This window comes from Hirundo rustica, chromosome 1 (assembly GCF_015227805.2).
Source record: "Hirundo rustica isolate bHirRus1 chromosome 1, bHirRus1.pri.v3, whole genome shotgun sequence".
Classification (NCBI taxonomy): Eukaryota; Metazoa; Chordata; class Aves; order Passeriformes; family Hirundinidae; genus Hirundo; species Hirundo rustica.
In genome coordinates this window covers 98,846,498-98,872,963 of record NC_053450.1, presented here as the reverse complement: position 1 = coordinate 98,872,963, position 26,466 = coordinate 98,846,498, and the positions used below count along the sequence as shown (strand labels likewise).

Genomic DNA, 26,466 nt, shown 5'->3' with positions numbered 1-26,466 from the left:
AACCCTTCAGAGCCATCACACACCCTAGAATGCCTATTTGCAGTGACCACCCTATGGAAAGTCCCCTTAGGTCAGGGTGAGCAAAAGTGCTTCAACCCATGTGCAGCCCCTAGGCTGTCTCAGTTTGCAGAGACTCTGCTTTGGGAAATCTCTTTGAGAGTTTTCCTTGTGGCTCAAGGTGAGAAAAAATAATTCAACCCATGAGCCTTTGCAGTTCTATGTTAATGTTTCATACCCCATTGTTTATTGCCCTTGTTCCTGGTTTTTACCCCTCCTGATTGGTTCTTTTTGGATCCTTCCCCTGATTGGTCCCTTTCCCAATTCCTTTCCCCATTGGCCAAGTTGTGAGACCCCACTCCTAGCTACCCTATAAAATCCTTCTCCCCCAGGACCATTGAGTCTTTCCCTCTGGACTTCATGGAATAAAGAAGCTTTCCTGGAGATTGGAAAGATCCTGTCTCGCTGCTTTTACTCCTGCATCACCCGGGCTGGCAAACATGGCTCTGCTGCTCAGGCAAGCTCACAAAGAACAAATCCCTGCACTTGACAGTGGACCTAAGAGCTGATCACTTTGCACCTAAGGGTGCACAAAGAGCTAAATCACTCTCCGCCTGAAAGTGCCTGAGCTTCCATCAATCTAGCTGTCTTTTTAAAGACGCTTCTAGCAAGGAAGGTCGCGATGCCTTCACCACCAGACTAGACCACCATGACATCTACCAACAAACAAAAGCTTTCTTTTCCCTCCTTTTCTCCTCCCTTGACTTGCAACTGCCACCAGAGAGCCAAGTTCATCTGCAAGGAAGCTACTATGAGGGTGCAGGGTGAGAGGCAGCATCCCATGAGAAAGATGTGGGAGCAAGGGAGCTCATGGATGTTGCAATAAGGTTAAATTAATATATTGAAACTGAGTCCATTCCAGATAATGGCTGTTTTATTTTGAAAAAAGTTTCTGCTCATGTTTTCAGACTCCGTCTTGTGTTATCAAATCTGAGTGGTAGCATGGGCAGCCCAGCAGAGACAAGGGCACACAAGGGAAGGCAGGGGCTGTGCACATGCTTGACTCCTTGCTGCTTCCTTACCTGCCACATTTTCCAACAGGGACGGTGCCTGACCAACAGACAGCTCTACTAGCACAGCCTTTGTGTTGTAGTTCTGCTATGCTGAGCACAGCATAGCCAGTCTTCCTCTTGCTCAGTCTCCTCCAACCGAGACATAAGCTAACAAACAGAAGCCTATTTGTGCCTATACTGAGGCTTTTAATTGCATAATTATGCAAATGGTGACAGGTGATTATTTTCTTTCTCTCACTGACAGTGCTTTGTAGTTCACCAGGCTGATGTGGAGATGCTGAGGTTCTTTGGAAAAGCATCTTAGTGTGGGATATCTGTGGAGGCTGAGAGCAAACGGTGGCTATAATAATCATCTTACTTAATATTTTTTATTTGCCTGCAGCTTCTGTTTATTTCTGCTTTGGTAGCTGAGCCCTTACCATTTAGCCCCAGCAAGGAAACAGAAAAAGATCAGCAACATATTGCTGGTAGCTTGGTAACAGCAGCAGTAGAAATATATGGCAGAATCTGAGGGCTGAAGATTTTGTGCAGCACCCCTGTGATAAAACAATAATCTGTCACCCTGGTTTTTCTGAGTTTTTTTAAAGCCTTCTACTTGTTCATAAGATGGAGTCAGTTTCTTTAGTTTCTGCACAATATTAGAAGCACTATTTCACTTTTCTCACACATGGGAACATAAACAAACCTTTTGTTTTCATTCCCTGTCCTTTGTTTACATATTTCTAGCCTGAAAATAATGTAACTGACAGCTAGTCTGGCCAGTGGGGTGAAGGGGTAGTAACCCCAGAAGCCAATCCACAACCAGAACCGCAAATGTATCAAAATGAAAGAAATAAACAGGCTCTCTCTCTCGGCCCTGCTCTGGCTTGGGGAGCAGCTCTGCACTGCAGACCTCTTGTCTCCGTTTTATCTCTTTGCGAGCCGCTACCACAAATAATCAACTTTCCAAGCTCAGTTAGGTCTTTTTTACTGAGTGCAAATTACATGATACATAACAGATACAGGAAACAAGTTTCACCTTGAATATTCTCGATACAGCATAAGCAGGCAAAAATAGCCTCTGCTCTCCAGTTGAAGGAGTGAGGCAAATGCACTCTCAACCTGGCTCTTGTAAGCAAGTCCCTTCACTATTCCACTTTTGGAAGGAATTACCACAAATGGCTATGGGAAGCAGTCCTTTTCTTTAGAGCTTTTCAAATAAGGAGATTTTTCTGCATGAAATGTCAGCTTTCTTCTGCAGAGATAATTTTGCTCCCTTTCTTTCCATCCCCACTCATGGAGAGAGCAGCGGGGTAAAATTAGCCTTGACAGAGAAAGGCTCTTAAGGAATTTGGATAGGTCAGCAGAAATGGAAAGCCAGGATGCATACAGCAGCAGAACATGAATTCTGCAAGGATAAACTGAGATTTGCAGCATTATCCTCTGCTTTTGATAATACCTGGTCTCCATTTTATTTTTTCAGCAGCAACATTCTGCCTTGAAGTAATTTGCATTTTTTAACATTTGTACAGGGTAAAAGCAAAAAGAAAATTTTTTCAATGGGATTTTCTTTAAGACTGGCATATATGCTTATACTTATGCAAAATTTGAACTGGAAGAAGTAAATAAAACGCTGAGTTTTACAACTGAAGCTTCTTCTGGTGAGCAACAAATTTGTACTACTTGCCATTTTTCCAGAAAATTTTCTTTTGGGCAAAAAAATTGTAGCATCTTCTCAATCAATACATTGCATAATGTAGACAATCTCACATGCTGGAACTTGGGACACTAAACTGCTACTGATAGGCTCATACACCCATACGTTCAAAGGATGGCTGAGGTTGGAAGGGATCTCTGGAAGTGACCTGGTCCACCCCTCCCTGCTTAAGCAAGGCCACCAGGGAATGGTTGCCTGGGACTGTGTGCAGATGGCTTTTGAGTATCTCCAAGGATGGAGACTCCAAAATCAAAGGCCTAAATATGTTCTAGTTAGAAGAAGATACCCAGGTCCACAGAACATACTAAAAGACTTCTCTTTGAAAGGCCTTGAACCTATTTTGCATGCTTGCAGATGAAGCCATTACTGATACTGTCAGAAATACAGAAATCTTGTCCTTGGAATACTCTGATATCCTTTTTTAATCTTATTTTTGGATCTCTCAGAAAAAAGGGGGGAAAAGTGGGAGTTGGGAAAGAAAAAGGAGCCCTTTCTAATGAGGAATGAAGCATATTCTGGTAGAAATTAAAAGAATTGAAGGATTTCTAAAGGCACAGCAGGACCACAGAGAAAACAGCTACATATACAAACATTTCATTTTGTATAGTAATATGCTTTGGCATTCAGGAAAATTTTTCAGTACCTTTCATACCTTAATTAAATTCCTGTTGCTAATATGTGCAATCTCTGTGGAGACATCCTTGCTTACACAGTTTTAGAGTGACTAAAGAAACACAAAGATGATTTCCCAAATAGTCTGAAAAAACACTACTTAAATTTAGGGCTGAGTTCAATAAGGAATTATGCTGAATAGGGAATTTTCTATGGAATTCAGTTATTAAAAGTTCAGACTGTACTAAAAATTAATTAAGTGCATGGTTTTGGTATTCAATGAAGCCGCCTTCCCTCGTGCACAAATAGCTAATGCTATGCCCTGAAAAGCAGGCATGTCAGAAAGGTGGAAAAAGATATTCTGGGCTCCAAAAACTATAGAACAATAGATCTATTAAAAAAAGGGAACTTTTTCAGAGTTCGTAAGATAATAGAGCTGCCTACAAGGCAGCTTTAATTTGCATTCTGGTCAATTAAAGGAATTTATGTAGCTATTTATCACACTTGTTAGAATAAATACTTAAAACGTTCTTCTGGGCTACATATGGTACCCATGTACTATCTAGAGACAAAACATGCTCAAGAAGAAATCAGCAAGTTTTGCAGTACATGTTTTTACCTTTTATAACACTTTGCCACGTAAATATTTGAGGTGCAAATAATGTTTTAAATTTTTTTCTAAGGCTTCTTAATATTAACTCAGACCACCTTAGTTTCTTGAAAGAGCTTATTAAATTCTAGAAAAAGGCTGAAGAAGTTAATAAAATACTGAAGCTGAACACACTGAAGGCACCAAGACATAAGGGATGTTTCTAATGCATTGGTTTCATTTCTGTCACCACACCCAAAGTTCTTCACTCACTGCAGCTCTTAGCAGGAATCATTTCTAACCTGCACCTGGAGGTAACTCTTCCTCTGAACTGATACTGACACATACATTTACTTTGTGCTGCCCACATTCTGCTGCATGGGTGTAGATCACAAATACATATAATTGTTTGAACTGGAGCCCTTAACCATGGGAAAAATCTTTGAATGGCAAGTAGTTTTGTCTATTGAATTGGACTGTTGTCTTCACAGAACTCGGAATGCTTAAAAAAAAAACAAAAACAAAAACAACAACAACAACAACAACAACAACAACAAAAAAAAAAAAAAGCCCCCACTTCATTTTTGAAAAGTTATCTTTTTGGAGAGAGATAATAATGTTATTTTGCATTTGATACCAGTGCCAACTGACAGGGACATCAGATTGACAATGGCAAGTATCCAATACTAGTGCAAGTAACTGTGCTTGTAAAAAATATTTGAAAAGCAACTTCTGAAAAGGACAAAGCTTTAAATTACAGGTGAGACTTTATTTTTGGGGCGATTTTTAAACACAATGTCTGTTTTAGAGATGTCTGTTAGAAGCAAAATAACAAAACTGATTTACACACAGGTTTGGGTTTTGGGGTTTTTTTTCCCCTTATGGCTGTATGTTTTCTCTGTTACATAACTAAAGACCGTTAGTACTAATAAAGGAGCGGAATGCCATTTCTTAAATATTCATGTGGCAGATTGCATGCTTAAAACAGGTTTAGCTTTGTGACATGTAGTGTGTTTGGGTTTTTTTCATAAAATATATGATTTAAGGACCTCTACTAGCCATCTTCTATATTTGTTTTTAATTGTAGGAAAAAAAAAATTAAAAAATTAAAATACCTGATAAAATACCCAAATCATAAAGCCTGTCACAGCCTGTTAAAACATCTTACATACTTGCAAAATGTGCCTTGCAAAGCAGCTATCACTTTCAACAAGAAGTTGATTTTTGTTTTCAGAAGGCTCACCAGATAGTCATTTAAAAAAGAGGCAAAATAATAACACACTTCAATTAATCCAACCCTTATTTTCTTATCTATGATTATATGCCAAAATATTGATTATATACATCTTTCTTCTCTCTGTGAAATTATTTGAAAAGAACTGGTTTACAACTCTAAAAAAATTTAAAATAAAATAAAAAAAAAGATCAGCATTTATTATTTTGCCAACAAATTTTCCCAGGCATTAGATCTGCTTTAGCAATAAATATATCGTAATAAATCTTCACCTCACAAAGCTTTCTGTAACCATGTGTCAGGAAATCTGTATTAGCCTGTAGTCAGTATCACTTCATGTACATTTTTTTCTTACCATGACATTATAAAATTTCAGTTTTAATGATGATATGAACTCATTTCATTAGGCAGAAATTGGAAAGATATGGGGAACACTCACAGTACTGTTCAGCTAATACATTTCAGGGTAAGGCATTGAACATCTGAGTTACAGTGATGGGCTGCCCCAACCCTGACAATCTGCATATCCAAACCCTTCCACATCCAAGACATTTGCCATTGCTGGCAGGAACCAGGATGGCTGTAATTCGTGCAGTGGGAGAGGAATGGGCTCCTCAGCACCACAGTCTCTCCTCCATCAACACAACCCCTAGCCCCAGTGGCTGAAAGCCCACTGCCTTTAGTCTTCATGGAGTTCCCAACCCAACAAAAAAACTACAGTGTTGATGGCTTCTTTTGTCCACAATGAGAAACAGTTATAGTGAAACATATAAGAATATATATTTATATAAATATATAAAATATATAAATAAATACATATACAAAATAGGGCATTATTTTCCAGAGAGATTATCCATTTCATAGGCCACCTTTTCTTATCCAGATTTCACTGTCATACAGAATTTTTCACAAAGTACATTAAACAATCAGCCTAAAAAAAAAAAAAAAAAAGTTGCCAGAGCCTTCCTTATGTGAAAGCATCACATACCACAACAATACCAAATCACTTCTCTTCCAATTTAAAAGACATATAACACCACGGCACAAAGTGAGTTTAACTTTTTAAACCCAATAGTTGTTCTTCTATGCTTAAATGCAGGCAAATGATTTCTACCATAGTCAAAGCAAGCAACAATTGTGTGTTACCTAAATGAAACATGTGAGTCTCAACACCCAGGGTCCATGATTCCCCCTATCTTGTCGATACTGTTTTCAACAGGGTTTCCTCATACAGAGTAAGTGCTTTGGTAGAATGTACCAAGACAACACAGAATAGATACACCTTTTCAAAATAAATAAGCAAATACAAAGAGTAATACTGTAATGGCATTTTTTTGTCCATGAATATTCTGTATCAGTGTGAGCAGTAAATGGAGGAAATGTAAGCCCTGTTGCACAAACTGAAGCAAAGTATAGACAGAAGAAAACTTTACCAAGAGTTTCAGTGCGATTGTTATCCTTTTCAGTGGCATAATTCAGTGATGGGTACATTAGAATTATCAATTAAAATATATATATATATATCTTGGTAGTTGTAGTTATATCAAATAATAAAACTCAATCCCTTCTGGAAACACTTCCTTTGCTCCAAAAATTCATTTCTATTACCTAGAACAGGTCATATGTGTATGCATACAGATTTATACATATTTGTAAATCCTTCCCTACTTACTTTCTCTTTGCATATACAGATGTATACACTAGAATTACTGTGTAATATTTCATATTCACATGTTACATTTAAATAAAGTATATTAATAATGAATTATATTAAATATAGAATAACAGAATATTCATAATATATTTTACAGAAAAAATAGCCATGTCTTTATTTTAGAAATACATTTCTTTAAAAAGTTGAGATTTTTATAAAACTTTTTACCCAGGAAGACAAGTTTCCTATCAGACCTGTAAAAAAAGCTTTACCTTTAAATCCTTGTGGGTTTTTTGATTTTGTTTTACTTTTTAATACTTTTACATGCTTAACGTCTATAAATACTTTAAAATAAAAAACCCAGTATCTTTTGGGATCAAAAGACTATTCTTTAAAAAGTCAGCAGAGACTCCCTGATTCAATTCTGAAGTGCCTTTTGTTTTTCTCTCTCTGGGTATTAATAGTGCAGGTTTACATGAGAATTCAGAGCTCCCTACACATCCCATAGGAAGTGCGATGTGTGTCGGTGGCAGGGTGCAGTTGCAGCAGCATCCACATGGCTGTAACTCCCCATCTGGTGCAGGAGGAAGAGCTTGTTACTCCATAGACAGTGCAGTCCCACAGTGTTTGCTGAGCCCCTTCAAGGTCTCTGTGAGGTCCAGTGGCCATGCACAGATGCCAAAAGAACTGGCACCCAGTCCTCATTTGCTTTCCAAGTTATAGCAGTGGACATCTCCTTTTCTCTTCCCATCATACCCAGGAAGTGGCTGTCCATATTTATCCACGCACCAGCAATAACCCCTTTTTCGGCCTTTGGATGGGCGACACTGAAACATAATAAAAGTCCCACTTAGCATGCGTTATGTTTTCTCCACTTGTAGTATTCCTGCTCCTTTGATAGCTGCACTTCAGTATCCTGACTATATCTGACAGAATCACAGTATTTGTTACCACTACAAAGTATTTCAATAAAAACTTACCTTGCCTCCCCATCAATCTCTCTGGGTCTAACTACTCTATCATAAAACTGCACAGAGAACTACCAGAAAATAGGCTTATGAAGTGCTCCCTATCATATTTGGTAGCATAGCTGCTCCCTTTTGAATACCATACAACAGCATGGGCTAGTGACTGGGACCCATCTTTAGAAAAAAAATTTAGCAGATATGTTCTATACTAAATCACAGGTCTGGCAAAGACAATCATTGCAGCAAGAAACACACTTGTTTTGCATTTGTTTACTGGAGGAAATTCAACAGTGTAGCTGACACTCATTAACAGATACATAATCCTCCTGTGGTGTAGTTATTGCAAAAGCTGCTAGGTGGACTAGAACTTTACATGTATGTTTTCTTATTAAAAACTTTGTAAAACTACTAGTCTATAACATGTTAGCTTTAAGTTAACTGCTGGAATTTGCCAACAATGCTGACCAACCTGAAACTATAACAGGCAATAACACTGAACCTCTTTAGAAGCAGCAATGCAGTATATATGCATTGTACTACTACTACATACTAAATAAGTAATGCTCCTCCCAAGGGACCAAAAATAACACAAACTAGACTAAAGGACATGCTGCAGGCTGCATTCAGTATGCAACCCTGAACATAGTTACGTTATCATGAACCTCTGTGACCTTGCAAGGGTTTTATACATTCATAAGACATATCCAGAATCTCACTAGGTTTGCAATGGTAAGTGCCTCACTGTCAAGACAGCCTCTCTGTCAGCTCATTATTCTGAGACATGGTGATACAGGATTTGTTTCAAATGCAAAGGTGGCTGTTTACTCAGGACATACTCACAAAAGAGGCAGTGACACAAGCACATCCCGCTTCCTGTGGTTTTGTCTGTTGCATTGCCAATATGAAGGAAGATTGGCTAGACTGGAGCTACTTAACGTCCCTCATACTGTCAAGTCTATCATTCAAACAGAGCAATTGTTGTCTCTGAGATCACATTCAGAGTAATTCAAATTTTCAGAGGTTCAGACTGGTACAATCTGGTAAATTTCACCACTATCCCTCTACTTCTTGTTCTCCAGAATCTCCTAGGCATGGCCCAGTGTCTCAGGAGGCTATGGAAGTGGCTCACATAAGTGTCTTTTCCATGTGCAGGTACACAAGAAAACATTAAGCAAGCTTTGGGCTTCACATGCTGCTCGAAGTGACTGCTCCTTTCCATATCTAGTTTAGTGTCTCAGGTGATGGTGCTATCTTGGATGGAACAGGAAATATAGATCACTTTGGAACAGCCTGCACCAGCACACTGGCCCATGAGCCACCTAATTTGTGGCAGCATGGAGTAGGGTAATCAGTCTTCACTAAGACCTTGTGAAAGAGATATGGAAGCAGGTCTTACATTAGGTACAAATGTTTCAAACAAATCAACATCTTGTTCATTTTATTTTACCATAAATTAAGTAATGTTATTCAGCATAACTGCGAAATAATCCACCCTTCCGATATATTATTGAGTAAAAATCCCAAAGAAATAATGCAATGTCTTCTCTTCTACAAATCTGCTGTCCTTCTGCATTAGCCTTATGAAAATGGACAGCAGCAGGATGACAAGATCTAGTTTAACATATGCTTAGTTTTAGAAGAGGGTAAAGAAGTTCAAACCTACTGAGAGAACAGCTACATTAACAATTCACTGAATTAAATGGTTAGCTGCACTTCAGTTCTTATCTATTACTAAATCTTTAAATGAACGTCCTACAACTTATATTTATTTTCTCAAAAGCCTAACTAGAACTCGCATGTATTCTCCAGGATTTCCATGGTTGACTACTCAATATCCACTGATGTCAAGAGAATTTTTTCTTCAATGTTGATGGTGAACGGACTGAACTCTAGCGTAAGTACCATTAACATATACTGACTTAAATTCTTCATGCTCAAAACAGAGGAATTAATAAACAACAGCCTTTGCACAATTTATTTTTACAAAAAGGAAACTGAGCCAGCATTTCCAGAGTTGTTTGCCCAACAAAGTAGGCACAGATAGAGCCCAAAGAGCATAGGACTTTTGGCTGCCAGCCTGGTGCTCTGACATTGAAACTACATTTCTGCTAATAATAGTAACATAGCCTTCCCTTTTAGAAATACTATATGAAGTATGTTACACAATTCTCATTGATACATATGCTTGCATCACTTTCAAAACAAATTATCAGTTAAAGTCCTCATGTTGTTGGATGTTTTGATTGCTTTTAATGGTTGCACAATCAATTTTCAGAATTAATTACTACATAAAGTTAATCTGCAGAAACACCTTTCCTATTACTTTCTTTTTTTCTACTTCTTCTAGACAATCCATTTGAAAAGCAAAACCCTTAGATCATTCTACAGCTGAAATAACACTCTATGAGAAAACAATTTATCTCTTCCAAGTGATTCTTTTCTACCTACTCAGGCATGCTGTCAATAGTAAAGTAGTTCTGATTAAAAAGAGATGCTTTTATCCTGAAACAGCCAACACTCCCTACAGAAGTGGTAGACAGGTCATATTCAAAAACATATACATAAATATTTGCTCTTATGAATTTTGTATTTCACATTCCTTTCTAGGCTCTGCCCAACTATTCATAAAGTATGACTTCTTAAGTTTTAAAAGTTGGAAAACTGCCCAAGCAGTGGAGACAGAAATTACTTCTGATAGAACCACCAGCTGCCATCTTCCATGCCACCTGCCCTTCTCCCTTCCACAAAGAAACGCCACAGAGGCATTTATGGGGCATAGAAAAGCATATAGTATCACACTGAATTCCTGGTCAGTCCAGAGGGCTCCGTAGAGCTACAACCATGGTCTTCAGGAACAGATTGCAGACATTGATAAATACCTCAGGTCATTTTGGCTCCTGACAAGCACAGCTCTGTTTTCAGTGGAATGATGCCAGTGCACATCTAGGGGAGTATCTGGCTCCAGTATTCTAATCATTCTAATAATTCTAACAATTCTAATAATTGCCCCATATAATAATTCTAATTTCATCAAAAGCTTTTTTCCCATGCTTGAGATAGGAATGTGCCTTTATCAACTAATTATGCATAAATATACCTATATCACAGAATCACTAGGTTGGAAGAGACCGTCAAGATCAAGTCCAACCCACCCCTAATACCTCAACTAAACCATGGCTCCAAGTGCCACATCCAGTCTTTCTTTAAACACATGCAGGGATGGTAACTCCACCACCTCCCTGGGCAGACAATTCCAGTCCTTTATTACCCTTTCTATAAAAAACATTTTCCTAATATCCAACCTATATTTCCCTTGGTGCAGCTTAGGACTGTGTCCTCTCGTTCTGTCAGTTGCTGCCTGGAGAAACAGACTAACCCCCACTTGAGTACAACCACCTTTCATAAAGTTGTAGAGAGTGATAAGGTCACCTCCAAGTCTCCTTTTCTCCAGGCTAAACAACTCCAGCTCCTTCAGCTGTTCCTCATAGGGCTTGTGTTCCAAGCCCTTTACCAGCCTCGTTGCTCACCTCTGGATATGCTCAAGCATCTCAACATCGTTCCTAAACCAAGGGGCCCAGAACTGGACACAGCACTCAAGGTGCAGCCTCACCAGTGCTGAGTACGGGGGAAGAATGACCTCCCTGGTCTTGCTGGCCACATCATTCGTGATCCAAGCCAGGATGCCACTGGCCTTCTTGGCCACCAGGCTCATGTTCAGCTGGCTGTTACCAGTACCCTCAGGTCCGTTTTTGCTTTGGCACTGTCCAGCCACACCATCCCCAGCCTATAGTGTTGCAGGGGGTTATTGCGACCAAAATGCAGGACTTGGCACTTGGACTTAATAAATTTCATCTTATTGGACTCTGCCCACCCATCCAACCATTACAGGCCTCTCTGCAGCGCTCTTCTCCCTTCCCTTCCACACTCCCATCTTAGTGTCATCTGCAAATTAACTAATGAAAGACTCATCCATGTCATCAAGAAAAATAGTGAACAGAACTGGCCCCACCATACACCCCTGAGGGACACCAGTAGTGACTGGCCACCAGCTGGAAGCAGCACAATTCACCACCACCCTCTGGGCCTGGCCATCGAGCCAGTTATATATATTTATATCTGCCAGCACAATTGAACAATGCAACCTTACATGTGTGATTAAGACACAGAATTATAAATTTTGATAGGTCTGAGTTTAAAGTTCATATATAAACATAAGGTGTGATATATTTTTCACATTACACCCTGACATATAAATTTATGTTCTTAGAAGCGTTTCACATATGCAAATTATTCTCCATTGTTGTTCCTGAAAAGTCAATTTCTAGAAATCCACAAATGTCATGAAAAATAAGTGCTTTCAAATTGACTGGAAGACCAGATGACCAGGAAGGCAGAATATGTGAGTGCCCACTTTCACCCTGTTTTTTCTGAGTTTTTTTAAAGCCTTCTACTTGTTCATAAGATGGAGTCAGTTTCTTTAGTTTCTGCACAATATTAGGAGCACTATTTCACTTTTGTCATGCATGGGAACATAAACAAACCTTTTGTTTTCATTCCCTGTCCTTTGTTTACATATTTCTAGCCTGAAAATAATGTAACTGACAGCTGGTCTGGCCAGTAGGGTGAAGCGTAGTAACCCCAGAAGCCAATCCACAACCAGACGCACAAATGTATAAAAATGAAAGAAATAAACAGGCTCTCTCAGCCCTGCTCTGGTTTGGAGAGCAAGTCTGCACTGCAGACCTCCTGTCTCCGTGTTATGTCTTTGCGTGCTGCTACCACATGCCCACTGAATGAATTTTAATGGTGCCAGCGTGATCATAATTCATCGGATTCCTACCATCCCAAACCTACTACATTCTCATCCTAGACAGTGTTTTGGCAACTGTTTATAGGATTCAAAATTCCTAGCTTGCATTCATTTTTAAATGGATTTGCTGTCTACTTCCTAATTTATTATTCTGAATTTTGTGACAATAGAATATAATTCAATTACAGATTGAACATGGCTAATAATGGCATGAAGGAAATTAATAAAACAGCAGAGCATTCTGTTAATGAGATTAGACAGGAGCTCACAGTATCTAAAATATCAGGCCTACATGTTGATGCTTCAAAAAGAAAACCAACCAAACACAATTGTCACAATTCCTTGTGGACAGTTAATTTGATCTGGACATGACTCACTCACTTCTCAAACTGTCGGTGTTTCTCCCTAGGAGTTAATTCTGTGAGGGCAACTATTATTTTTGATTTGTATTTTGTTGGTGAGAGAAGCAGGCTGCCTCTGTAAGTATCATCTCTAAGGGCTTATACCCAGAGTTAATCAAGTTTCACTTACAGAATCAGCAACCCAAGTGAATTTCATGTGGGCTCCATTTGTGGGCATCTCTTGCAAGACCCTGAGTCATCTCAAACTACCATTGAAACTACTGGACCTGTGTAAATTGGCACAGTGCTTGACAAGGCTGGCTAGGTATGAAAGTGTCCCTTCATTCTCTATATATGCTGGCTGGACAGTAAATAAGTTTTAAAAGTAAGCCACTTTAACACGTGCTTAATGTGCATCTGATTTACTACACACAATGCCAGAGATTACTTGCAAACCACCACATTTTTGCAGACAAAGCAAAAACCTCAGAGTCTGAAGAAAGATGAAAGGAAGATCTACAGAACAAAGTAAATACCAGTCTGCAGTCTTCTATAATACGTAGAGAAGAAAATGGGTAGAGAAGTAAAAGGGTTATGGTACATTTGAGTGCCTTGAACACAGTCAAATGACATGCTGTTCTAGAGCAGCTAAGAAAATGCTTCTATGACACAGGCACAAAACACAGTCCTAGTCTCACTCTGCATAGCAGTACAATGCATTTTCTGAAAACAAGCAGATTGAGATGTGGGCATTGCTCTCTACTAGTTTACATGCAGCACAACACGGCTGACACAGGCTTCCCAAAGCTCCAGGCAACAAAAAGAAACTTCCCTTGTTTGGGAGTTGTCACCACCTGCTCAGGAAAAGCTGGGAAGCACAGTAAAGCTCAGCAGTATGTACAAAAGTCAAACAGCACTGTCAGTGCTGTTCTGATGGCAGAAAGGAAGGCTGGAAATCTTACCCCTGTTATAAATGCTCCACCTGACACTGACAACCTATTGCAGAGCTCCAGGGAATACTAGAAAGGAAAAGTGTTTCTAAGAAAGCTGAAAGCCAAAAAATGGACAGAAAGCATTCCTAAAATAAGGCTGCCTGATCAGAGTTCGCCCTCTCACTTCCAACCAATGAATTGCATTAGCTAGCAACAGAGGGTCAACCGCTCCATTGGTTACCAGAGATAGAGAGGCTGATTTGTGTAAACCCAAAGGGAAGTAACGCAATGATCCACAAACAAAATCTGTCCTTCAGAAAAGTCTTAAAGAAACCTTTGAATTCAGGCAATTTTGGAATTATCCCAAGAAATATATATTTAGAGGCAGCCCACTAACTAAACACTGAAATTAGATGGGATGTGCACACTAAACAAAGAACCTGACTTCTCCAAGTTCTGAATGAGCTTCAATGGCAGCATTGAATGGAGAATGCTGCTGTAGCTCAATTCAACACAACTAAAGTATAAATACCCACAGTTTTGGTCAGCATTTGTCAAGAAAGGTCACAACCCCAGAACTAGAAAGGGCTGAGAAGCCATCCTTGCTGCAGAATAACTACCAGAAGTATCATTTTCATGATAACATGACTTGGATTTTGAAGTGATCTGTGTAGCACATAAAGGACAGATACATACCTTTCTCAAGTTGCTTTATGTAATATGATCCAGTGTAGTTTTTCTAGGAACTCTCAAGCAGCTATTTACAATTTAAAGCATTGATCTATTGCAGTCATGTGGTGACTGCAACATTAGCTCTGAGGGTTATTGTAGAGGCACAGCTTTTTTTAAACCAAAGGGCATTAGTATCTAGGACACCAGTCAACCCATGCGTGATTAGGTATGAAGTTTCTCAAATGAATCTGTTGTCATGATCAACAGAAAATAAAAATACTATCACCACTTGACAAGTTTCAGCGCTATCAGATCAGGTCCTAAAACTGGATATCAACTAGTTCTTCCTCAAAATGATATATAATGCACCTTGCTGGCAAGATCTTTCAACAAAGATGCAGAAAAGGTGAAATGCATTCACTGAAATGATTGAAACACTGTACTTACTTGCTTTTTCTTGTAGAATCCCTTTTTGTCACAATTTGGAATATGAAAGCCCCTGGGACTCAAGACATTCAGAATCTTTAGGTGGTTTAAAGTGTCTTCCATTTCTCTATGACATGGACCCTGTTAACAAGCACATTTTAGAAAACACAGATGAAACTTCACTCCCAAATTCCATTTTTCACTCTTCAAAGGGCAAAAAAGCACAAACCCAAACAAATCCATTAAAACAAAGAGTTGGCTGAATATGTCAAAAGCAGACCAGCCACAGAAAAAAAAAAAATCTGACTTTCTGCTCTATCCAAGATAAACTGATTTCTAAAGATGGAAGGCCCTACACAATGCTGAGGGACATATTGGCATTTCCAGTTGAAATCAAAGTCACATATACCTTTGGGAAGGCTTAACCAGTATGTAAATCAGTCACATAAAACTTAAGTTTGGAAAAGCTGGCTTTGGACCAAGTGGAAAAAGAAGAAAGTAGGCCACTGGAAATACACGATTAGATAGGCCATCCCCAGTGGTATGGGGATTGTGTGATTCTGCTGGATTTGAAAGCTTAAATGAAATTGAGACAATTGAAAATAAGTGGTTTGGCATAACCTATATATAAATTACCTCAGCTTTGGACAACAATACCCAATTTCAACTGAATCAAATAAACGAGTCATACAGAGGACCTGTTGCACACAAGTCTCATTAGATAAGTCACTTTTTTCCTCACTTTCTTCATCTGCAAAAGGCTGACAACAACGTAGTGAGGATTAGCTCTAGGACAATGAGCCAAAAAGAGCTTCCAGAAGCACTTCTAAGAGCATGTCTCAAACACCAACTAATTATATCTCATGACAGCCCTTCAGGATAGGGAGTAAAGCATTATGAGCCCCACTTCACAGTCAGAAAATCAAGAGCAGAGGATTTCACATTTTGCCAGAGGCCAAGAAGGCAGTGTCAGCAGTGGGATCAGGAGTCAAGAGTCACAGCCTACAAACTCTGTACTTAGTTACACTGCTATCTGTGTATATCACTGACCTGTGCCACCAGCCCACTTCTTCAGCAGAGACACAAAATAATTTCTTTGCATGGTTACACTATTTAAAAATATTTAAGTTGCTGTGTTGACACAAAGACTCATTTGGTGTTTTTAATTAGTGAAGTAATGACATTTATACTTTCAAGTGGTAATATTAATATTCTGCTCATGTAAAGGACCTTTAATGTGAGTGTCTAAAAGCATACAATCTCCATAGTAGTACTGGAGATTAAAATGGAGGTTTTTGGTCAGTAAAGACCTTCCTTGTTGCCTTCGTGCTTTCTTTCTGTATTTATCTCAAGTTCTAAACATGGCCTTTCAATGGCTTCTCTTACTGCTCAAATTCACTGACTCCAAGTGACAAACATTCAGTGATTTGGTCCCAAATTAGACCTACACAAAGACCAACAGCTTTTTAAAAATTTTTATTTTGAAGCAAGCTTCCAAAGTCAGCCAGACCAGTATCAAAAGCTAACGTGCAGACACAGCTAGAAGAGCATTTGTTAACAAAGGCACCTGTCTCTGATGGACTTATTTTGGATTCTTAAAGACACCAGCAGCCTTGGTTAACTGGTATACCTTTGCTCATAGACCCAACTATCACTACTCATCCTAGTTACAAATCTATTTCTTCAGAGCAATCAACTTTCATTCTTTTAGTGATGGCACTTTTACTTCACATTTTTGGAAGGAGGACACACTGGAAGGCAGATACTGAAGTGATATAACTAGATGGCTGGACATCAGTGGCAATCTAAAAATGAAGCTTCTCTTGGAAGCCACTCTTTCTTCAGGCAGAGGTTTTCACCTCATACAAGTCTCAAAACCTTCTTTTGAAGAGGAGATGCTGTGTCAGCTTTCACCATGCTGTTTTGATAAAATGCCAAAGTATATCCATTTTTCAAGCCATCTGGCCTAAGGCCCAGGTTATCAGCTGGATGTACAGGAAGAGAATTATTTTGCCCTCAGATTAACCACACTCCGACCACCCTCCAAATTCACTGGACACAGTCAATAGGACTGTGACCACAAGACTTTACATTTAGGCAATACCACCAAACAGCAACTCCAAGTGGAGGTGGTGCTCAGCATGTCATAGTGACTGACTAGTCAAGATCCTAATCCTCAGCTCAGGCTAAGTTTATCTCCCTTGATTTGCAACAGGCAGTGTATGAACACAGTGCCACTACACTCAATGTGAAACATCATTTTTCCATTATTGCAACTCAATCACACTGTTTGCAACCAGGTTTAAAGATGACACTAATAAAACTGTCCCAAGTTGACTCACACAAATGTGTAACAATAACAGGGAAGAACAAGAACTTTCAACCTCTAAGAAACATCAGTGAAAGTCATGCTTGTATTGATGTAAACATCATTACGTTAGTCCTATGTGTTTCCTGAACACAATCTTCTTGGTCTGCTGATTGTGTATGCATTTGCAGTGTCAACAGATTTACCAGTTAAAATGCCAGAATGTCCTAAAAGGCTACAACAATTACCGCTCTTTAGCCATTAAGTGTAATTATTGATCTTGTTATATGCACAACATGCGTATATATACACATAGGCATACATTCACATGCTGGCAAATGCCTTCCTATTTACAAAAATACTTACATATTCAGTTTCTTGTTTCGATTCAGAGGAGAAATTTAATGTATCCGTATTCTGAGAATCATATTCGACTTTATAGCGTTGTGTATCTTTGGCTTGCACTTTCCTGATTATCTCTATTTTGACGTGTGGTGGATGTGACTTGGAATCTGGCCCCCTGTGAGAGTTTGGAATGGCCTGATTTTCTACGCTGCTGGTATTCCTGTCTTCTTCAGAATCACTGAAATTTCCTTCATAAAGAACAAATGCAGAAGAAACAATGTTACTTGGCTGCCAGCTGTGTCTGCAAGGACATAGAAACATAGAATCATAGAACATCCTGAGCTGGAAGAGACCCACAAGGCTCCTCAAGTCCAACTCCTGACCCTGCACAGGACAGCACCAAGAATCAAACCAGGTGCCTGACAGTATTGTCCAAACGTTTCTTGGATGCTGTCAGTCCTGCTGCTGCAACCACTTCCCTGCAGAGCTCACCCACCCTCTGAGTGAAGAAACTTTTCTTAATATCTAACCTCTACCTCCCCTGACACGGCTTCATGCCGTTTCCTCAGATCCTATCACTGGTTACAAGAGTGAAGAGATTAGCGCCTGCTTTTCTGCTTCCTCTTGTAAGGAAGCTGTAGAGCATGTGGTCTCCCTTCAATCAAGAAGCTACTAGATTAGTCTGAGTGTTTAATTTTTCTTTTTACAAAATAGCAATATACAAAAAGATGAACTCTGTAGCATTCTGCAAGTGTCAGCACCTTTATTGACAAGCGATGAGTTTTGTAACTGAAGCATTCCCATGCTCAGCGCGGCCTTGCAAAGTGCCCAGCCGCATCACTTCTGCAGGCTGATACCCAAGACCGGAAAACTAGATACGGTCACTGCACCGGGAACCACGGCCGCGCCGGTCACTCGCCCCTGACTACCCGCTGCAGTGCCGCCTGCCTGGGGCAGGTCTGCACCACAGGAGCGAGGCCTATCGCAGCCCACCGGCGCCGGGGCGTGGATCCCTCCGCCACTGCTGACTTCACCAACCCCAGATAAAGGCGGCCAGCTTCGAGCACTTAGGGGCTGCAGTGTGGCTCTGCCTGTCCCAGGCCGGTTTTTTGGGGGTGGTGTGGGGGGTTTTTTGTTTGTTCGTTTGTTTTTGTTTGTTTGGGGTTGGTTTTTTGTGGTTTATTTTTGTTTGTTTTGTTTTTTTTTTTTTTTTGTTTTGTTTTTTGTTTGGTTTGGTTTGTTTTGTTTTTTAAGTCTTTAATGCTATCAACTCTAGGTTGCAGAGTTTCATGGTTCTAATTAGCCATTTCTTTTTTTTTTTTTTTTCCCCTCCCCTTACCTTTATTCAACACACAGAATGGGAAAGAAAAAGAATAACACACTTTCATTTCTCTGCTATAAAAATAAAAAACGTTTCTTGGTGTACAAAACACATTTTAAACGTAACGGGCAAAAATCACCATTCATTCTGTGGTGGTTCCAAGGACAAACACTGTTTTCAACTAAAGCTTCAAAAATATTTTCTCTTTAAACTACCATCCACAAAAAGTCAGGAGAAGCACATATTTCTAACATACTTCATAAGTACAGGTCCCTGTACCCTCTAAGGTAATAATGTCTATGCTGCATTTCTCTCTGTTAGAAGACTCCTGCAGTGCAACTGTAATAATTTGCATTTCCTCCAGGGAATTTTTTGAGTTAAGGTATTCCTAACAGCTAAGTAATAGCAGAGAGCTGAGCCCCACTTAGTTCCTGTCTTAGCTGCTGACCACCTTTTTTTTTAGGAAATCCTATTGGGAGTGCACTATAATAACATCCACTACTAAAATTATACTTGATGACTCACTTAAAAAAAAAAGAAAAATCACAAAAGCTGAGAAATTCAGAGCTAAAAGCATATGTTCAACGAACATAGTTCATTGATGCTAAATATTTCAACACAGGGAGTACAGTGACACTGCCAATACACAGGAATGGGGGAAGGAACATAAGAAGAAGAGGGTTCTGAGTTAACATTTTGGTGCTTGTTGTTTTAGTGCAGCCACTGCTGGCAATGGACATAATTGACCAGAAAAATCCAAATCACAGTGCAAATGGATTAAGGAAATTTAAGTCCTAAATCCAAATTTCCTGGCTTTAACTCACACTCACAGTGGTATTTGAACATATTTTTGGTGGCTTAATGTCCTGTTCTGAAGCTGTAGTATCTTCCCTCCACATTCTCAATGAAATTTGCAAGAAATTAATCACTAAAATGTTATAAACCTGAATCTAGATTCTCTGCGACTTGTCCAGTTCAATCAGTTAGTTTTTCTCTTCTACCAAAAAAATAAGTAGAAAATATTCTTAACATGCATTGAATAGCCATGACAATGTTTGGTCATTTCAGTTTAGAGAGACTACCATAGATCAATAGCACTTCTTACACTTCAGATTAAAATGGTCATATTGCCATTTTTTAAACTGTAAAGCATATTTAATTAACTCAGTTTCATAAACTTGGTGCCATGCTAGCTTTACATCTTCATAAGAGAAACAGAATTGCCATGAGAGTTACTGATTCTCTTTTTTTTTAAAGAGATTAAAAAGGGTTGCAAATGCACACTACTGTTTAACACTTTTGTGCCAAACAAAACCAGCTGGAAAGTCAGTGGCCAACTACAATTTCTGTCATGACGCTACTGTAATATACTCTATCCTATACCAACTTATAGCAATTTCTGTGAACTAAAAAGAACCATTAGAATAGCACATGATGCAGGACCTAGCTGCATGTAAAGGAGATAATGTGATCCTACTCAGAGACGTGTATACCAGGGAGTGCTGGCTTGAGAGCTGGGAGTAGAGTGGTCCTCATGAGGAAGTGAGGCACTATATGGCACTATGTGTCATATAAGTTCTGGGCCCTTCTTGCACACCAGGTTTGCAAGCTTCACTCTTAAAATGTGAACTGTAAGGGTCCTACTATTCCTTTTTAAGGAATCAAAAGTTCTGACTGATTTAAAAATCAAAGTTCTCCCTCAGCCAAGAATGCAGTCACTGTTGAAAGCAGTACCCTAGATTAAACACCACCAACTCCTAAATAGCGAGGAGATGCTTCTTGTTTCCAGTGTTACTCCAAGTATGAACAGGATGAGGCAAACTCATGTGACGAAGAAACCTACTTGATGTTCCAAGGAGATAAAAAAACTTCACTTAATACCTCCAAACTCTCATTCAAATTGTCAAAGCTTGGAAGCAGCACATAAATAATTATAATAAGACATCTATTATTCTAAGAGGCAGTTAACTGGAGCATTAGTGCCACTTTCTCAGCCGAAAAATGGCTAGTCAAAGAGTCCCTACAATCTAGCAGAAAATCATCTGGTTTTTTAAAAATGCAAACAGTGGAAAGCCTTTTGACACACTTTTCTATTAAATAAACGTTAACATACTTGCTCTTGGTTAGCGAACAGTTTAATTAAATGCTTGCCTAGCGGGACTGTGCTCTCTCAATCTGAATCCCAAGTTTCCTTGTCTTAAGTTTTAAAATGTGCATTCTAACAGAACTTTTTCCCACTGTCCCTTCCTTTTCAAACAAAATCCATTCTGTGAACATCTCACTTACAAGACATGGAAGAGGAACAGGAAACCTTCGTTTGACTAAGGATTTATTTGCAGAACAGACAAAAAACAATGTGCTTTTAAACACTGTTGAGTAAACACTTTGTTCTAAAAAACCACTTTTGCAGGCCAAAGAGATATTTAAATTTGTCTTTTGTTTTTTGTCTTTTCTCCTCTTAGACTTCCCTGACTTACCCACGCTGTAGTGCAGAAATTAGACCCCACTCTCTCGAGTTTTTTCCTCACTTTCTTTCCAGGTACACCGGGAAAAAACGGCGAGGATGACACCCTCTCTCTCTCTCCATCCATGCACCCGCGGAAGCCCTCCCCCACTCTACCCCCACTTTTTTTTTTTTTTTTTTTTTTTTTTTTTTTTTTTTTTTTTAAACCATCTCTGTCTCTTTTGCGAGGAGCTACTTCTCGACATCGGTGTTAAAGAAACCCGGTATATACATAAATAAAGTGGAAGAGGTAAACTGTCCTTTCCTTCGGCCAAAGCACACCTCCTTCACAACTATCCCGGGCTCGGCTACGTGGCTACCGGCAGAACCCCCCGCCTTCGGGCCGGCAGCAAACGGACAGCGAGCTAGGGCCGTTTCCAGAGACAGAGTTCTCCCGCGAATTCGCCCACGCCTACCCGCTCGTGCTGCCTCTTTTGTAATTTAAAACAAAAGAAACGGAGACACACACACCCCCACACCCCCACCCACACACACTCAAAACCCCCCCCCCCACAAAAAAAAAACAAAAACCACCAAAAAAAAACACCAAAAAAACCACCAAAAAAAACCCAAAACCCACCACCAAAACAGCCCAACAAGAAAACAGCGAAGAAGGAGAGCAGCGCGCAGGAAAGCCACCCCTTCGCCTCCCACCCCGGCCCCTTACCGGCAACGTGCGGTCCCGGCAGCAGGAAGGTCCGCATTTTGCCACCCATCGTAGAGTTGGTGCAGAGCCCGCGGCCCTCGAGCAGCGCCTGCAGCGGCCGCGCCTCTTCCCGCCGCGGCTGGCAGCGAAGCCCCGCGCCGCAGCGCTCCGTGTAGATGCCGCAGGGCTGCCCCGGGCTTAGGGCGCAGGTGAGGCAGCAGCCGCAGCCGGGCTCCTGCACTCGTTCGGGGCAGTCGGACTGCAGAGGCTTGCACTGTTGCAGCGCCCGCGAGTCGCAAGGCTCGCAGCGGACCACCGGCCCCGCCAGCGCCGCCGCCGCCCGCCGGGCCAGCAGCCCCAGTGTCGCCGCCGCCACTGCCCACAGCACGCTGGGCCGCGGCACCATGGCAACCGGCGGAGGGGCGCCGCCGGGAGCCGTCCCCGCGCACCTCGGCTTGGCGCGGGACGAGCAGAGCCCTGCTCGGGTGCTCACAAGCCGCCGCGGGCGGAGGGAGAGAAGCGGCGCAGCCCGAGCCGCCTCCGAGGGGGCTGCGGGGAGCGGAGCCGCCTGTGGCTCGCAAGCCTCCCGACGTGAGGAGGCGGGGAGCCGGGCTGCCGGCGCTCGTACGCCGTCCCTCTCTGCAGTCGTTTGCTCGCAGTCACATCAAGGAAGCAAAAGCTCGCTAACAACAAAGGCAACTTTTTCCTTCTCCCCTCTCCTCCCTGCAGAGTGCCTGAATTACTTGGCTCGACGGTAACTTTTCTCTTTTTTTGCCACACACAACGCTCAGAAAAAAAAAAAGGAAAAACAAAATACCGAAAACAAACAACAAAAAAAACCCCACAAAACCCCCAAAACAAAACAATAAAACAAACAAACAACAATAACAACAAAAATAACAACAAAAAAAGACTTTGCGAAAGTGAGGAAAAAAACCAAACAAACAAAAACCCCCACAAACACAAAAAAAAAAAACACAAAAAACCCAAACCAAACTGAGGGTCTGAAGAAAACAGCAGCGCTGTCCTGCTCAACCCCGCTCCCAGCTGTCCCCCGTGCCGTCCGTCCGCCCTATATAGTGCCGCGGTCGCCGGCCCGCCCCGCGCCATGAATAACGCGCGGCGCGGCGTGAGCGCCGGCCCTCGCCGGATCCAGGGTTTGGTCACGCAGGGTGGTGAGGTGCGGGGGGAGGAGGTAGGGGACGCAGCGCTGCTGAGGGTTTATGGGCACTTCTTGGAAATCAGCCGTGAGGGGTAGGGCTCTTGTGAGAGAGCCACGTCCTGTGTCTCTAGGTTGAAGAAAATGTGGTCTCTATGTGTGTGCGCTTCCCCGTGACCATGTGTGTTTCCTTGGCACCAAGAGCGGTGAGAGAAGCTCGCAGAGAGTGTCCTTTTTTGGACTCCTAGCTACAATCCTGTCCACCTTGGGGCTGAGAGTCCAGGCCCTGGCAAAGGTACGCATGTGCTCGTGTTCGCACACGCCCGCCCGCAGGTTCGGGGCATACCTTGAGACCGGTTTACAGCTCACATGTCAGCTGTGTTTCCAAAGAAGCCTGGGGGGAAAATGTATGGTCATGATCACACCCACATACTCAGGCATCCCACCCGCATTTGCCAAGGCGTTGCTCACTGGCCCAGGAGTTGGTCCGTAGCTTGCCCCATCTTCGTGGATATGTCTCCCTTAATGTTTTGGGGGGTTTTAAAGTGTTCTCTGTGCTCTTAAATCTTTTCCTACCATATATGAGAAAACGGTTTCCATTGCAATGTTTTCACAAATCTAGGATAAAAAGACAAACAGTCCATCTCCCCAAACACCAAACATCGAAATTCTACATGGATTTTGCACAATACATATATTTGTCTTCAGGCCACTGCAAATTCTCTTCCCACTTCAGTAGGCATATTTTGCTCCCCCCTGTTAACCTGGCTTAACTTCGAGAAAATCTGAATTGGCAGTGCCAATTTTTGTGACCATTCTTTCTGAAGCTCTACTGCACTCACATGAGGAAGAGGATGGTGAGGTGTATATACAGACATTGAAGATATAGTGTTTCAGTCAGAGAAGCTTGATCTCCATGAAGAATAAAAAACAGATACTGGCTTATACAAATATGTTCTGCCATGGGGATGATGAGCCAGGCTACTGTTCTACTTTCAACCCCTTCATCACTGATACTGAAGGTCATCTTGTAGTAATTCATCAGCTGTTCAAATGTGTCAAAATTCAAGAGGAAGAGAGAAGTGTATATGTTATGCTCAAGGTACTGGCCATGATACTGTTAATCTTGAAAGATGCACTTTTTACAAGTCATATTTTTTTAGATAATTAGAATCACCTAATCCATTCAGTTTATTCTTAATTCAGTACTTATGCCTTACAAATAGCATCTTGAAAGGAGCATCATACATAGCAGGATAAAAAATATCTGGTTTTATTTGTGAATAATATGGTATAAAAGTAGACACTTTTCCTTGGCAAATTAAAGATGCTTTAGAAGACAGATCAGCCTTGCTTCCTGATGGGTGACTACCAAGGTTTTTCAGTATTCTTTTGTCCTTGTGCTCATTTTGTTAATTGACCAAAAGAGATCGCAGGTTGTCCAGGATTGAATTACAGATTCCCTATCTGCACAAACCCATCTACAAAGGGGATCAAGCCCTATATCCTGCATGTTTGGTTTCAGTGTTTTTGTTGTTGTTGTTGTTTGGGTTTTTTTAAGTGTTTTTGGGTTTTGGTGGTTTTTTTGGGGTTTTTATGGGTTTTTTTTTGTTTTTTTTTTTTTTTTTGTTTGTTTTTTTGTTTGTTTTGGGGGGGGGTGGGGGTGGTTATTGCAGGAAAACTTACTGTTACTTTTGCTTAAATTTTTGATTTTAATAACTGTAGGTGATGAGGTCCAAAAATCCTTGGGGTTGTCTGGCAGCATGTATCAGATTAGGTCTAGCAGGAAGAAGAGGCCTTCTTCCTTTCACAGTGTATGTATACAGGTATCTTTTCAGTTGGGGTGAGCTTTTATAGCATGCTGCTTTCAAAATGGAAACAAAAATGCATAGGAAATGCTGCGAGAACATAAGTAGAATTGGGCAAAGAGGATGGGAAGAAAGAAAACAAACTTTTCCTTACCAGAGTTGTACACCTCACACACTAATACCAGTGTAACTTGTATTTCAGACTGTGGCAAGAGCATTTTCATCAAGCTGAATTTTTATTCTCAGAATCAGAAATACTTTTTTTTCCTTCCTCTTCTTTCTTACATAATGTTACACAAGCTGTGGTGCACCATTTTGAAGTCCTGTTAATCCAATATATTCAATGTCACTCAATAGAAGAAATCACCCTTTCTTAATACACAATTGTTGAACTTAATACATATTTTTAAATTGCATTAATCAAGATTAATGCAAAATCAAGGCACTTTGATCAAAAGCACTGTAAATGAAAAATTAACACCAACAAAGATTGTAATGGTCTTAATTTAATGAAACCAGGAAGAAACACCATTTAATGTAGAGGTGTTAGTATTTATTCTTTTTCTGCGGGAGGGAGATATTATGAGAAAAAGCAAAAGCAGGCTTAAGCTTAAAAGTGAACAAAAAATAGTTTTATTAACACACACTAAAAGAATGAAAAAAAAATTGAGAAAAAGAAAACAAACTAAAAGAATGAAAGTTTAACTTCTCTCCCCCTACAAACTATTAACTTTCTTATTAAACAACATAGAAAGACACAACTTGGGATTTTCAGTCAGTTTCACTATTTAGACACAATCACTCATTACTTTAGGGGAAGAGTCTCTCTAGGGTTTTCATGGGGATGATTGCTACAAGACAAAATAGTCCAGTGGCTCTTAAATGGTACACATCTGTAACTGCCCAGAGTTTTTGCAGACTGTGGTGTTCTATTAGCAAGGCCTCTCAGTGTATCTGGGGTACTGTTTATAAATATTTCTTCTAGTATAAATCATCTTTGTCTCAAAGGCTGAGACTTCTTTTTAACCTAGGAGCAGGGGCTTAAAAGTTCACAATTAAATCTCAATTACATCAGTCCTTAATTTTGATTGGAATTAGCATTTTCCCCAACAACACTAAGATGCTACAAAGAACAGTCTACTTCTCTATAGTTTACCGCAGAGAAGTCTGGTTAAAAATGTCCACTTCTTCAATCCTGTTCCAATATTATTAGTTCTTTCACTTCTAATCCACTGACTTCATGTGGTGTCTGTTCTACACACCCTCTGTTTTCTTTCTTCTTTTTCTCAAGGAAGAGTTGTGCTTTAAAAGCTCCATGTTGCTAGGAAAGGGTTAAATCCACCCAGGCCTGCAAGGGCCATGTCCAGGCCCC

At 40.5% G+C, this 26,466-nt stretch overlaps 1 protein-coding gene across 1 annotated transcript; it reads right to left on the bottom strand.

Moving 5' to 3' along the window:
* Positions 1 to 4,751: 4,751 nt before the first annotated feature.
* Positions 4,752 to 23,162, bottom strand: IGFBP3 (insulin like growth factor binding protein 3). Its single transcript, XM_040086020.2, has 4 exons — positions 22,149 to 23,162; positions 17,679 to 17,905; positions 15,026 to 15,145; positions 4,752 to 7,682 (listed from the first exon to the last, which is right to left on the bottom strand). The coding sequence occupies exons 1-4, from the start codon at positions 22,531 to 22,533 to the stop codon at positions 7,557 to 7,559; spliced, it is 858 nt and encodes a 285-aa protein (XP_039941954.1). The 5' UTR covers positions 22,534 to 23,162; the 3' UTR covers positions 4,752 to 7,556.
* Positions 23,163 to 26,466: the final 3,304 nt, after the last annotated feature.

Bases quoted from the DNA above. Each gene is read 5' to 3' on its own strand.
- IGFBP3 (XM_040086020.2), bottom strand. From the start codon at position 22,533: ATGGTGCCGCGGCCCAGCGTGCTGTGGGCAGTGGCGGCGGCGACACTG. The intron at 17,906-22,148 runs GTAAGGGGCCGG...TTCTTTATGAAG, and splicing joins GCCGGGACCGCACGTTGCCG to GAAATTTCAGTGATTCTGAA. The intron at 15,146-17,678 runs GTAAGTATTTTT...GCTTGTTAACAG, and splicing joins CGAAACAAGAAACTGAATAT to GGTCCATGTCATAGAGAAAT.